The sequence below is a fragment of the Megalops cyprinoides genome, chromosome 5 (genome assembly GCF_013368585.1).
Source record: "Megalops cyprinoides isolate fMegCyp1 chromosome 5, fMegCyp1.pri, whole genome shotgun sequence".
NCBI lineage: Eukaryota > Metazoa > Chordata > Actinopteri > Elopiformes > Megalopidae > Megalops > Megalops cyprinoides.
Genome location: NC_050587.1, coordinates 25,958,244 through 25,972,829, shown reverse-complemented (window position 1 = coordinate 25,972,829; position 14,586 = coordinate 25,958,244). Strand labels below are relative to the sequence as shown.

At 45.0% G+C, this 14,586-nt stretch overlaps 1 protein-coding gene across 2 annotated transcripts; it reads left to right on the top strand.

Moving 5' to 3' along the window:
• Positions 1 to 8,111: 8,111 nt before the first annotated feature.
• Positions 8,112 to 14,014, top strand: LOC118778175 (transmembrane protein 119-like). 2 transcript variants are annotated; one of them, XM_036529574.1, is made up of 2 exons: positions 8,112 to 8,243; positions 11,491 to 14,014. In XM_036529574.1, the coding sequence occupies exon 2, from the start codon at positions 11,506 to 11,508 to the stop codon at positions 12,613 to 12,615; it is 1,110 nt and encodes a 369-aa protein (XP_036385467.1). In that variant the 5' UTR covers positions 8,112 to 8,243; positions 11,491 to 11,505; the 3' UTR covers positions 12,616 to 14,014. The 2 variants fall into 2 exon arrangements, with proteins under 2 accessions (XP_036385467.1, XP_036385469.1); XM_036529576.1 differs by having other exon boundaries at positions 8,112 to 8,247.
• The last annotated feature ends 572 nt before the right edge of the window (positions 14,015 to 14,586 follow it).

Below are 14,586 nucleotides of genomic sequence, written 5' to 3'. Positions count from 1 at the left end.
TTGTTTTTCACTTTTTTCTTTTTTGCATTTGAGGTGCAGTTGGAGGATCAATGAAATAGAACCAGTGTGTGAGGAAGGAGAGTGATTTCACGTGGCAGTCAGTTAACAGCTCCTATTGGCCAGCTGCCTAAGCTAGCACACTCTCTGTGGACGGAGCAGAACTCCTTCCGCTGTCACATGGGTGTTCTGTTGTTTCAGATGTCTGCATTAAACCTGGGGTACAGAGGCGCTGTGAATTTGTGATCTTTTCTGCGTTTGATGTCCTGCACATCCTCGGGCCCCCTTGGACGACTCCATGAGCGGAACCTGTCTGCATACATCTGCGCATGTCTGCACGCTCAAGAAAGATTTTAACCATGCAAACGAATCTCTTCTGCACAATAAATCTGAGTTCCACTAAAACTCTCCTTTCATTCAGTCATCCTGCATCTTCTGCCTTTCCTCTGAGTTTCCTCATTAACGTGTTTCTGTGGTGTTTCTCATATCTTGCCTGAGGGATGCTGGCATTGTCAGAGTAGTGTCCAGGATTGATATGTTAGCTGACAGTCATTATGAACAAAGATTTTTAAAGGGCGTGGTCCAAGGGTCACTGAAAAAGCTATGGGTTTGTTCATGGCCTTCTCAGAGGAACAAAGATTCCTCTTCTTGAAGAAAATTTAAGTTTTTTTTCTTTGTGTCTGATAAAGGGAACTGAGAGAAAGGAAAAGCAGTGTTGGGAGCAGGGGATGCATGGGTGAGGAGGAGACAGAGAGGGACTCTGGGTCTCATAGAGCTAGTGAGCAGTTATGAAATGGACTCATTTAGCATCTCAGCATAAAAATGCTACAGCACCTCTTTCTGTCCTGAGCAGCAGGATACTGAGTCATTACTTGTTGAAAAGAACACGTTCCTCTTGCTAAATAAATAAAGGTGTCTTCAGTGTAGTTGAACATCAGTGCTGCGGTGCTGCTGTAAAGCTGAAATTCCCTCTTGTTACTGAGGGTGGAACAGGTCGTCTTCTATGTGCCAGTCGGAAACGCTCACTAAAAGCCAGGAGCTCCATATCTGCTTCAGTTTCCACTCGGTCCTGTAAACTCAGCCAGCATCTCCGCGGCAGCCTCTGGAAGAGGCATGCTATCACAGTGTGAGTGTGAGTGCTTCCCCCTCCTGTATCTGCGTGGGTGGTCAGAGGCATCTGCATTTCCTGATCATGAGGGAAGTACATGTACACAGACCACCCCCACCCCCCGACTGCTTTTTCTGCGTGTACCCAGTAGCCTAGTCCTGGTGCTGCGGGACAGACGGACGGACAGAGGTGTAGGCCCTTGCAAGGCACAGGCGAGCTGGCTTACCGATGAGTCACTGAGGGGAAGTGGTGGTTTCCATGGAGACCAATTTCAGAGCGCACCAAAGTTCCATTCTCTCACCGCACAGAAATGAGTGTGATTGAACTGGGCCGGCAGCAGACCACCTCGCACAGCGAGGCCTCGTTATGAGCAGACGTCTTCAATTACACACCCACGCGCCACTGACCTTTCCAGCAGGAGACGGACGTGGAGTGAGGCACCCTTTTGCACTCCAGCGCTGGAGAGAGGAGTCATTCAGCCCGCTGGTATTCACTCAATGATTCCGCACCAGGTTCATCTCTTGCTGATCCCAGATCAGGCCCGCTGCTGAAATGATCTCTCTTAACAGCTTAGTGGGTTGACCTGACACTCGCCTGCATATTTTTTCCACGTTGGGTTTTCTCAGCCGTTTTGCCCTATGGAGTCTCATCACCTGTAGTTCCCACTGCCTGTTTGAAAGTCATTGGTTGGACATGGTGTTCCATCTGCAATCGCACACCACTCTGCTCAAACATAAGGCACAAATCTGGAGTTTCACTGTCTCCATGTTCCTGTTTCTTTACACAGTTTGCTCTCTGTGGAGGGCTGTGGCACACACACAACTTCATATAAAATGAATTTCTGAATATTAATGGTGGAAGTCAGTCTCTGAATAGTTTAAATTGTATTCCTCAACCTATATCTAATATTAATGGTATTTATGAACATTTTGCTTGTTGAAATGGAATGTCTGTATTTAGTGTAGCACCTGAGGCGCCACGGTATATAACACCAAAGGGCCAGAGCTGATGGGAGAAAGGGGTGGGGGGGGAGAAGAGAAAAAGTGACAGATGATTAAAGACTTGTGGTGAAAGATGGAGAGAGGGAGAGAGAGAGGTAGTAACGTTAAGTAAAGAAACTTGACAAACCCAGCGCTCATTTGCCCTTGCGTCAGTGTTGAGCACCTCGTGTGGAACTCGAAGTGCTTCCTGTCTTCTCTGCCTGCCAGGACAAGCGATGCACTCAGTTTCGACATTGCTGAGGTGAGCCCAAGAACCCTCCGCTGTTTCCCATCGACTGAGGTGAGTACAGAGTTGTGGGGTGCAGGAGGTTTTGGGAATCCCCTCTCATGGCTGGTCACCTTGTCATTTATGAGCGCTATTTCGGTCTCCTGAGGTCTCAGGAAAGCTCCCTTGTCTTCATGAATGCATGCTAAAAATGTTCTTGGTGTTGAGTTTGGAAGTGTTTCAGTTTTCTCCCGCCTGCTTGAGCTGACAAATGTCTGCTTGCTATTTTTTGTAGCGACATTAAGTGTGCAGTATTATTTTCTGAAACCAAACAGAACGGTTTGCTGACCTGCAATAGCACAGTAGTTACAAAACAGCCAGCCATCTATGAGCATCAAGGAGAAAGATTTTTCTGAAATACTAGCATACACCAGTGACTGTTTCAGCATGCAGACAACACCTAACACTCAAGAGTAACATTCCCACATCATCCTAACATCAAACTAGAGCCTGACGATAACCATTGAAATTGATAAGGGCAATGTTACACTATTTCAGATCTCGCACGTTAATTGAATGTAACATAGCTCTAACGTTCTGATGAACTGTAATGCTGATATTGGCGTGATTCTTCTGATACTGTGTCCAATGCCGTGCTCCGTTATACTCCACCCCAGGTGGCAGGCATGTTAACTGATTACATCCCTGTCATTTTTCAGCAGTAGTTTGTATGATTTACAACCCCAGCAGACAGCCTTCTGCAGATGGCCTGTTCCAGCACATCCAGTCATATACTGTAGTTTCTGATGCTCCTGAAAGGGACCTCAGGCTTAACAGCTGTTCCTCTGAGCGGGTTGCAGTTTTTACGATAAAATATGTTCCCATTTTTTTTTATTATTGCTTATACCTTTAGTGAAAAGACAGGTGGCAAGCCAGTTAAAGATTTTCTGTAACCCAGGAATAATGTTATCGTGTAAACATGTGACAGCTGTGGTATGAAAACATAATGTGCTACTGCAGCTGGGAGAAGGGCATCACTCTGTTGGGATAGATGATTGGCCCTTCTCCAGTAGAACTTTGTATCCAAACTTAAAGCAGGGGTCTGATAAATAACCGTACACATGACTTTACACATGATTTTCTTCCAAAAGGTAACCACTGTAACTAAACCATAGCCTGTGAAATTTGGTTTGAGGCCAGAAAATGAAATTAAATAGCTATAGAAGTACATATTGAAATACAATTATTTCATCAATTCCAAGGTACTCGTCAGTCCTCTTAATACAGTGATAAATTCTCAAAGGCAGGTGAAAGATGGAATGAAATTTAACAAAGGCAGATAAACATATGCAAACATATTGAAATAAATATTTACAATTTATTTTTAAATTCAAATCAAAATGTTTCAAAATATATCAAAAGATGTTTCCTTGATGCACCAATTTTATGTACAGATGGTAACAAATGTTATATTGTACAGTCTTGACTACATCATATCCAATAACTTATATACAGTACAAAGGCATTAACCATGAAGAATTACTGAAATTAAGTATCTTACCTTGAGAAGAGTACATGTTACAGTTTAGTATGACTATTAATTGAATGCTTTCCGTTACTTTGTAGCAGTAAGGCGGCTATGTTTGCCAAAAAGGCTGTGTTCTGGCCTGTTCTGTTGTGGATCATCCTGCAGCTGCTGCCAATCATGTCACAGCATCCTCCAGGTGAGTTTGAGTCCATCAGGACCAGCATGCTGTCCAGAAATACTGGCCCTGCCCCTCTGCATTTGTACCGGCGTGAACACTCCGCCAGGGAAACAGCACCTCTAGAGGCAAAGATGGGAAGTGTTGATCCAACTCTTGCAACGGACGAACTAGAGATGGCCCAGTACCCCGCCCAGACAACAGCTTCTGCAAGGCCTCTCTCCATGACTGGAAACCCAACGGGCAGTGAAGACCAACACACCACCCCAGACGCTACTCAACATACCACCGCTAAAAACACTGAATACATAACACTGGCTTCAGGAAAAAACATGGAGCTGAGTGACACACAGGTCACCGCTGCACCTAGTCCTCTCAAAGATGGAACATCCACAGCTCCCCCAGTGTCGTCACCCACTCCTGGGACCCCACTGCCTCCTACAGGGAGTTCACCCTTATTAACAGAGACTCCGCCTTTTCCCACAGAGACTCCGTCCCCATGCTCTGAGACTCCACCCCCTCCTGCATTGACTCCATTCCCACATTCTGAGACTCCACCCCTTCCTACATTGACTCTGTCCCCACATTCTAAGACTCCACCCCCTCCTGCTTTGACTCCGACCCGTCGTGTAGAGACTCCACCCCCTCCTACGTTGACTCTGCACCCACACAGAGAGAGTCCTCCTCCTTCCACAGAGAACCCGCACTTACTCTGTCCACCTCAGGGCACATCCCCAGAGGTAGACCCCCCAGACAGCGCTGACTCTGCCCAGGGGGGAGAGCCCAATGAGACAGCAAAGCCCCCTGATGCCCCACCCGGGAAGGGAAGAGCTCCAGCAGGGGGGGAGCGCAGCCCGTGCTTCCCGTCACGGGGCAGGGACGGCCTGGTCAGCCAGTGTCTGATCGCCATCGCCTCCCTGGCAGGTGTTGCCACTGTCTTCATCATCTGTTCCATCATCCTCTTCACCAAACTGTCCGGCAGCAGACACAGGGCAAGCCACACCCGCTCCACCCAGATGGTGTGCGCTTCTACCCTGCTGCCCGATGGTGGCACCGCCAACGCACCCCTGGGGAGGCCCAGGTTCCCCAGGAGCAACGGTGCCCTGATCCCCAGCATTGTGATGGGGGGGCCTGAGGATGATCTCCCCCTCTACAGCTTCCTTCCACAGTCCTGGCCAGGTACCTAACACCCCATTTCTCTCTCCAGTGGAACATTCCGCAAGGCCCCTCCAGCTGCATAGGGCTGGTTCACTGTGTGGGCCACAATGGGGGCCCGTCAGGGTGGAAACATCTCGGCTTCCTGTGTGAGTTCAGCAGCTAACGTGGGAAGCAGGAAGGGGACAAGTGTTGGGAGAGCTAATGTATGGGACAGATGCTTTTTTTCTAAATATGGATATTCACAATTAGGGGCCAATCTCCTTTTGTAAATATAACAAATTTACTCTAAACGAAACTTTACTAATCTGCATCATCCTTATGCTTTGTCTCAGACAAAGGACAAATACCCAGTGATACCAGATCCAGAGGTAACATTTCATGTCACTGCAACTCCAGGAAAAGCTGTGCACATCTCTGGATTATCTCTCAACAAAAATGTACTTTGTAGTGGGGTGCGATAAAAATTTGAAATCCCTGCAACATTCATTTGCCATTACCAGAACTTCTGCAGGCTATGTGGATCATAAATAAAGATCAAAGTAGCAATTACTTTGAAACAAAGTGGTATCAACTGTGTATATCAAAGTACTCAAAAATAAAATTGAAGCTTTGGGAAGGTACAGGTATAGAGTTTCAGAAGGCTGGGTGTAGATGCACTCAACACAGACCTAGTGCTGTACTGGAAACAATCATGCACCCTTATCTTCTGTCTGCATGTCTTTGGCACCCATCCAGAACCAAACCCACTCATGGTATTTCACTTAACAACAACACATACAAAAGCATATGTGTGGGGATTCCTATTTGCACAGAAAAGTTGCTGAGGGATTATGCTCAGAGAGTGATTTATTGGTCTGGAATTACAGACACATGGCAGTGATCTGCAGCCAGAGCCAAAATCCCACAGCTCAGAGGTGCACTGTCACTGTCACAGTTTCAGGGCCCGGAGTGCTCAGGTTTGGGATGAGGATCGACACATGTTGAAACATGGAGGACAGCTGTTTTTTCATGACAGAACAGCCGTGAGAGAAACTCAGGAAGACTGATTGTCACTGTTGTCAGACCTTTGCAGGGTATTCTCATGCATGTGCTTATATTCTTACCAGAGCTTTGAGAGTTAAGATGGTTACTAACACCTTATCATTCTGTGTTATGATGCTGAAATTCCTTTCAATGCTTTTCAGATGTTTTATTTTGTTAAATTTTGCAATAATTTTAGGTGATTTCCTTTGCCAAGGGTACGGCACTTAAAAAATGTGACTGACTGATTAATTGATTGATAATGTCTGCTTAAGACCCAGCTAATAGAGCAGCATCCAGAATGTAACTCCTCCGCTTCTGTGATAGCGCCAGCTGCAGTATGTAGAGATAAGCACCATTCTGAGCGAGAGACACCCCCACAGTCCTGCTGAGTGGTATAGTCCGTTTGGTACTGAGGCAGGGGAGTGGAGTGAGATTATTTACTGTGTTTCGACTGAAACCAGGTGGCAGATTAGTCCTTATATCTTAAAGCCCCATTATCCAACTCTAATTCCTTTAGTTTCAGTTGAAACACACATGCATCTGCACATGCACTCATACACATATGTGTACACACACTCACGCATACGAACATACATATATGCACACATGTATATATGCACACATACACATGCACACACATTCTCAAATACATATATTGAGAGTTTCCCGACCCTGTTTATTGAGAGCATCTCGTGTCACATGACCCACTGTCACCAGGGAGATGGCTGCCGTGTGGCCTAAAGCTGTGGATTTTGACCTACTGATGCCTCATTATAAGTCTCCCCATGACTAATTACAGTCTATCAGTAATACAATAGACCCACAGTGCTGCCAGGCCCAGCTGAAAGTGATTGGGGTAATGTTTCCTGTGTGGCCACGTGCCTAAAGCCACTCCTCCAGCAATAACACGCACAAATGCAGCAGCAACCCGCTCAACATATCCAGAAACCAGCAATATCCAGAGATCCCTCTGTAATGAGCAGGAAAAGAGCAAGGGCTTCTTCCTTTCCCTGAGAAGTATTGCTTTAGACCACATTTGCGGCTTACTGATTTTAAAGTGCACCTGAAATGGGTCAGTGACATTTTCTTTGCACTGTGGTCATGTTAAACATGTTGCATCTGTGTAAAATTCCTGCCCATCAGTGGAGGAAAACACTCTCATGTATTTATAATTGTCTTCCTCCTGTATAAAAACACAACTCTCTCTCCTTCATGATGAAATACACACAGAGCTGCTGATCAGAGGACTGATGTGGACATTAAAATATATTATCCTTTCACAAGGTGGAGTGCGTGTGCAAATGTGTGTGTGTGTGTGTGTGTGCACACATATGTGTGTGACTGAGTGAATGTATGTACAAACGCATGTTTGTAAGATTGTGAGTGTGTTTGAGATTCAGAGTGAAAGAGAGTGTGTCTGTGTGTCGGAAAGGGGGTATTTGGTCTTTGATGAAACAGTTTTTTATGTATTGCCCTATCCAATCCAGTTATGCTTTGGGATCATAGAATTTGCCATATCATCATCTGGCAACATCTGAACCTTAACTGTGAAAAGGAGAGGCTGGAAGGAGACTTGAAACATGAACCCCGCTCCTTCCCCAAATGCAGACTCCCAGATGTGCTGCAGTGTTTCCTCTGGCCTTGAGTCCCCCCCCCCAGCCCCCACCACCACCACCACCACCACACACACACACATACACACACACACCTTCACCACATTACACTACGACCTAATGAGAACAATCTGTGTGAATATGAAGGCAGAGGGGGAAGGGAGAGAAACGGAGAGAGAGAGAGAGAGACAAAGCAAGAGAGAGGAAAGAGAAGGAGAGGGAGGGATTTTTCCTGGGGATTTATTTATTTATTTATTTATTTATGTTACTGGCCAGAAATCTTTCAGACAACCAGGAGCTGTATTAAGTTTCACAGGAGAGAAAAGAGGCGCGGGAACTTCTCTCTCCTTTCTTCTCTGTTTCTATCACCCTCTCTTGCGATCCTGTACAGTGTTGGGGAACCCTTTTCGTGTGGCTGTAGCAGTCGGCTGGACAGTAAGTAAGAAAGTTTTGTTTCATTAAAAACTCTTCTTTTTCATCTGTGGCAGAGATTGTTAGACCAGTAAAGAAACTGAATGTAGAGAAATGTCATCATGTCTCTGCTGTTATGCCTGGAGGGAAAGTTTTTTTAGTCAGTGTGTTGGAGATACACCTATCATCCACTCCCTGGGCAGCTACACCGCATACCGCGGCACAATTTACATTTACTCAGTGTTCCTCAACACTATTGACTGAACACATGACAGGGAGCCAGCCCAGGCCAGTGCATTACCACGGCCAGCTCTGCGACCGTTGGTCCAACCTTTGCAGAGTTGCATGGGAGTGTGTGTGTGTGTATGTGTGTCTGTATGTGTGTGTCTGTATGTGTGAGGATTATGAACAAACCTTTAACTGGGACAAAAGCTTAAAGGCTGAAAGTCCTCAACTGATTCAACTGGCCTCCTCACAAATGTTTTCATTGTTTATAACTAGACTTCAACAGAGTTATGCAAAGCTCAATTAATTTGACAATGTACTGATGACATGCAGGTATGCTGACTGATGACCATGGCACAGTAATTAGAGCTGTGACCATGAGAAAGAGAGAAGAACTTTTTTTATGTAGAAAGGGGTTCAGGTTGTGTTTTGCTAAGTAGTGAGTTAAGTTCAGCCTTGGACGCCTGAAAAGAATTTTTGCTTGGAAGACACGACAGGAAACCACTTATTTGTTTTTTTTTAAAACTGAATACTTGTGGCTCCTCGTCTGTTTGAACTTTGACTAAATGAGACCATATGAATCCAGACTAATTCTGGGCAGTGGGCAATAAAGACGCTGTTAATTAAGTTTGGTTTGTTAATAAGTCTCTTTCCAGGGACTTGAGTTCATGCAGTGATTAGAAGTAGCAATTCTATCAAAGTACAAAATGGGGAGTTTTACCACATTTATAGGCTGGAGATTCTAGCAATTATGTTAAGAATAGATAAAAGCTCCTTTTGGTTGTTGTTCATTATTGATGGCCTACTGCTTTTCCCCCTGATTGAATCCCCTCCTATGGATGCTCTGCTGCTGTGTAACAGCTCACACTCTGACTGGGGACAGAGGAGGAAGGAAGGAGAGAGAGAGAGAGAGAGAGAAAGACAGAGAGCGATAAATGCATCGGAATTACTAAAGAAATTACATGTGAAGGATAAATAGAGGCTCCAAAAGAGGGTAAAACTGATGAAGAAAACTTGATAAAGAATGGTTTCAAATCTGGGACAAGCTGAGCCAGAACGGAGCAGCTTCCTGCTTCCTATCTTATGAGTCAGGTTCTCAGCTTTCAATATTTAACTGAAAGAATGCATTTTTACGTAATTCTTCATAATATGTCTGTTTGTTCAGCTCAGTTACTTAGACAACTAATCCACACACTCACCTATTTCCCTGTCTTGGACTACTACCTTGAGGAGCATGAAGCATGGAGACTGCCATCTGGACCTTCGAAAATGCGGATCAGTCCTAATTAATTCCAGAATGATTTGGATACATTGTTTTTAATATTAAATCGACTGCATCCTTTTTGATAATTTATCTTGTGAAGATGGACATACAAAGTGTGTACTATACATACGCAGTACACAAAAAACAATGTTTAGCAATGTATCATGCATATTACTGTAAGGATATAGAATAGAATAGGACAGAATAGAATAGAACTATCCCTACTCTATGCTTCTGGATTGCAATATTTGTAAGTACTGGACTGTGGAAACTCATGACCCCTGTCACACGACCTTGTTTTCATCTGGGCCTTGGATCTCCTTCTACAGAGAATTATTGGTTCCTCCACAGACTAGGAATGGAAACCTCAGCCACCATGATGGGGTTAGACAGGAAGTCAGGAAAAGGAACTCTCCCATTCATCCATCCTAAATATTTACTCTTACTCCAACCCTAACCACTCACCCACACTCCAACAACTTATCCCCAAATCAGCTCTAATAACCCATCCCTTCTCCAAACCTAATCACTCATCCCCACTCCAACAACTCATCCCTACTCCAGCCTTAACCACTCATCCTCACTCCAAAGTCTGACCACTAACTCCAATTCCAACCCTAACCATTCACACCTCCTGAAAACATTAATCACTCATCCCTACTCCAGTTATAAGAACTCACTATCACTCCAAAACATCCTCTAATTGTCCTTTTAGAGTTCAGATCCATTTCCTGTCTATACCCAATCCCCATGTTATGCATCAAAATACCCCATAATTACACTTACAAAAATGTTATCACAGTCAGAACACTTCATTAAGAATTTTCCATCATTATTATTTCAGTGACTTTGAGCTTTTCCTTTTTCACTAATATCCCATTCCAAATGACATATTCAATCCTGTTCCATTCATTTTACATACAAGAGCTTATGTTTACTTTGATGAGCCAATTGGCAGCAAATATGTACAGTAATTGAGTTAGGCCCAATAATTCAGAAATTCAATTTCCCATAGCACAGATGAATCAGATGACTGTATCTGGGCGATGTGATGTGATTATTTGTAGTCCTAAAAGGCACAACGTCAACACATGCACGACCCATTTCCAAATTTTTTATTTCTTGCCTAGTGAGCTTTGATCTGGTGTCTCAGTTTTCAAATGAGCCAGCATTAACTACATCATTAGGTTCTGTTGAAACAAGAAGTGTGTGCAGTTGTGCTCCACACAGTTGGACAGAGTAGTTTTGAGGTCTATAGCTGTTTTATGATGGAGTTGTCCCCCTATTACAGTGTTTGTGTGTATATGTGATGTCAGCAGTTGTGGTGTGGGAGTGAATGTGTGTGTGTGTGTTTTTGTGCTGGCTGTGATTATGCTGTGGTGCAGTGTCTGCGGCCACGATGTGACCCCGGGCTGCCAGGCAGACAGTGCAGCCCATTTCAGCTTTACAGTTGTCTCAGTCACATGTTCTGTTCTGAATGTGGCTTTGTGAATAAAAAATGCAAGGGAGGCAAACACAGCTGACAGGCTGAAACTGACCGCGCGCAGCTCGCAGAAGAATGACATGCAGCTATCACAGTCTGTGCAGCTGAAACAGAGACTGCACAGTTTGCAGAGTCACAGGGGAAGTGTCTTTCCTCCAACCAAGATTAAGTATATGCTCAAATAGGAGTATGATGTGCTTCACACTCCCTTTACCCAGAAGAGGCCAGGTCAAAGGGCAAAGTTATCATCAGTCCTAACCTCTATGGGAATTAGATTCTTTCTCTTCTTTCCTGCATAGGTTTCCCGCTGAACCATGTGGTTCTCCTTCTCCCACGTGGCTTACCTGCTAGTGGTTCTTCTGTGGATCTGCTGCTGTGAGGCCACGCCCTTCCCCTTCCGCACCTCTGCAGAAGGCAGCGGAGACGATGACCTGGAAAGTTTAATCTTCATACCACACACCACCCGCCGACCCGTTCATGCGGCCCCGCCCCACTTCACTCACAGCCCCTCTCACACAGCTCCACCCTATATCACCAAAAGCTCTGTCCATGCAGCCCCACCTGACACCACCCACAGTTCTACCCACAAAATTCCGAGTTATACCACGCACAGCACTGCCAATGTGGCTCCGCCCTACACCACCCATGGCCCTGTGGCTCCGCCTCCCACAGCCATCTCTAATGGTTCTGATGTTGAGCTCCGCCTCCTCCAGCAGGTGGCAGGCTTCCTGCAGGACAACCTGCTCCTTGTCATAATGGTGTGCTCTCTGGTGGCCTTCATCATCTTTGTCATCTGCTGTGCATCGTTCATGAGCCATAAGCGGAAGGTCAATGCCTACTACCCCTCCTCCTTCCCTGCCACCAAGTACGTGGATGAGACAGACAAGTCTGGGGGTGCCCGCACTTTCAGCGAAGTCCCTGAGAGACCGGCCAACTCGCCACAGCCTGAGCCTGTGGACTCTGCCAAGCAGCTCCAGGAGGACATCCTAACAGCTGCCCGGAAACTGCGGACACCCACGAAAACAATGTCAGGAGGGAGAGATGGCGGGGACCTCAAGCAGAAACCACCTGAGGAGCCGAAGAACCAGCTGGATGCCCCACAGTCTGAGGAGACCCCCGCAGAGACTGTAGAGGAAATGATCTCCACAGAGGCTGAACAGAAAGTGGTCTCCGCAGAGGCCGAACAGGAAGTGACTCCTACCCCATCTGTGCAGGAAACAGACCAGCCTAAGGACAAAGAGCCAGATCAGGGCCTCAGTCTGGACCCCTGTCACCTGGAGGAGGAAGAACCGCTGCAGCAGGAAGCCCCATCTGAGCCAGAGGAGCCGGAACCACAGCCGGAAGTGAGGTCACCTCCAGCTGACAGTCAAGAAGTGGCCTCTCCAATAGTGCGAATGATCGGTGGGGAGACTACTGCCTTTTAATCAGCCCCAAGATCCCTGCCTAAATTACGCTTTCACCAGTCAGAAATCCGTGAGAACCCAGTGCTGATGCGTCATTCTCACTGTTTTCTCACCGCTTGTGACATCGCTGTATTGTTTCTTGTTTCCATAGTGTGCATTCATACAAGAAATGAGTTCTGATATGACATGTGCAGAAAACGAGTCCCACTGAAGGTATGATATTTGTTGCATGTAATTAGTTACAAGTCTGTACATATGGTATAATGATGAAGCTGTTTAGCAGAGCTAGTAAGTCAAAAGAATGCAGAAACTTGTATCTAAAATAACGATGGGGTATTATAATACCCTGAAGAAAACATCGGCTGTTTGAACACAATTGTAGTTTGTTTAGTTCAAACTTATATGTACTCTGGTAATATCAAATTCTCACAATGCCAACCACAGTTAGAAGTAGGTGTAGCTGCAGTTAAACATAGGTACAACTACAGTTAAGACAGCTTGCTTACAGGCAGATGTAAAAATGCAATTCTTTGTTACCATCTCTTAACCCACACTGCAGCTTTTATCTGTAATAGAAGTAGCTGTGAGCCAAGAGTGAACAAACTCCAATCGCAAGTACTGATCCTGGATCATAATCCATTTTTTTCAGAAAGTGGCTGTGATTAGGATTATGGGACAGTAAGATTACCCTGAATCAGATGAGTGGGGAATGTTGGGTGCAGAGCAACAAATTACTTAATGGGTAGACCTGCCACGTGCGGTTATCCATTGGCTGATTGAAATAATCACAGTGCCATGCTGTCAGTGATAAAACGCTGATTATTTGAATAGGCAGTGATATGATGAGTCAATGATACAACATAATAGCACCACTCACTCACCCATCTGTAATGTTCACAGAATTGTATTTATGAGGGTATAAATATTTACTGTCTTAAATGCCTTGGAATTTTTATAGACATTTAGCCAGGCATGATTTATACATACAGAATTTCACCAAAACAGTTGAGATGAAGTTCAAGGCCACAAGCATTCCAGCTGATATTCAAACTCATAGCCCTCAGTTCTATACTCTGTTAAATTGCTCAAATTCAGCTTTCACTAGGTGATGTCATGAAACAGATTCTTTGTTGTACAATGACAGATAACACAGCCCTATCACATGAAGGAGGCTGATAATGTGTAACAGGATTCAGACCTTTCACAATAACAGACTGGAGTAGAACAGAATGAACTGTATGATTTGCCAAAGAGGAATTTGCTTTTGTGGGGTGTGTGGGGACAACTACCAGAGTTTATCTGCAGATACTTCAATCTGAACATCACTGTGCTTTCTGGAGAAACAAGTTTCCTGTTGACCAGGTTCTGTTGTGTGTATCATTTAAATACACGGTCGTGTTCCAAATCACGCTGGGAAATAAACAGCAACTTTTCCAGATTGCTCTCTGCTCTTGGGCTGAATGTTTAATTCGAGTGAAGCTAGACAGCATGAAAGCTGATTGGTCCATGGAGTTTATAGTGGGCAGTCTTCTCCATAAGCGTCAGTAAAATCTTGGTGTGTGTGTGTGTATAAGTGAGCAAGTGTGTATGCATGCAAGAATGAGAAAGCTGGTTGGTTCAAGATGTTTATAATGAAGAGTCTTCACCGTCAGCATCAGTCAAATCTTCATGGTGTGTGCGTTTGTTCCTTTCTTTCTCTCTCTCTTACATACACACAAGTACAAAATGCAAAGGATGGCTGTTGAGGGGAAATGAACAGTGACCTTCAGAGAAACCTAGGTGATGTGTCAGTGAAAGAAAACCACCGTGTTCACATTACCCTTTAAGAGGCATTGCACACCTGGGTCACCTATCAGAAAATTGAGTTACGTCATATACTCTATTAAATTTCATAGCAATACTATTGATAAATGTAAAGAGCCATCACAGAGATATGTATATGAATGATAGTTTCCAGGTGTGATGTTGATGTCACCCTGAACAGAAGCACCC

Excerpts from the sequence above, each read along its gene's own strand:
- LOC118778175 (XM_036529574.1), top strand. The coding sequence starts at position 11,506 with ATGTGGTTCTCCTTCTCCCACGTGGCTTACCTGCTAGTGGTTCTTCTG.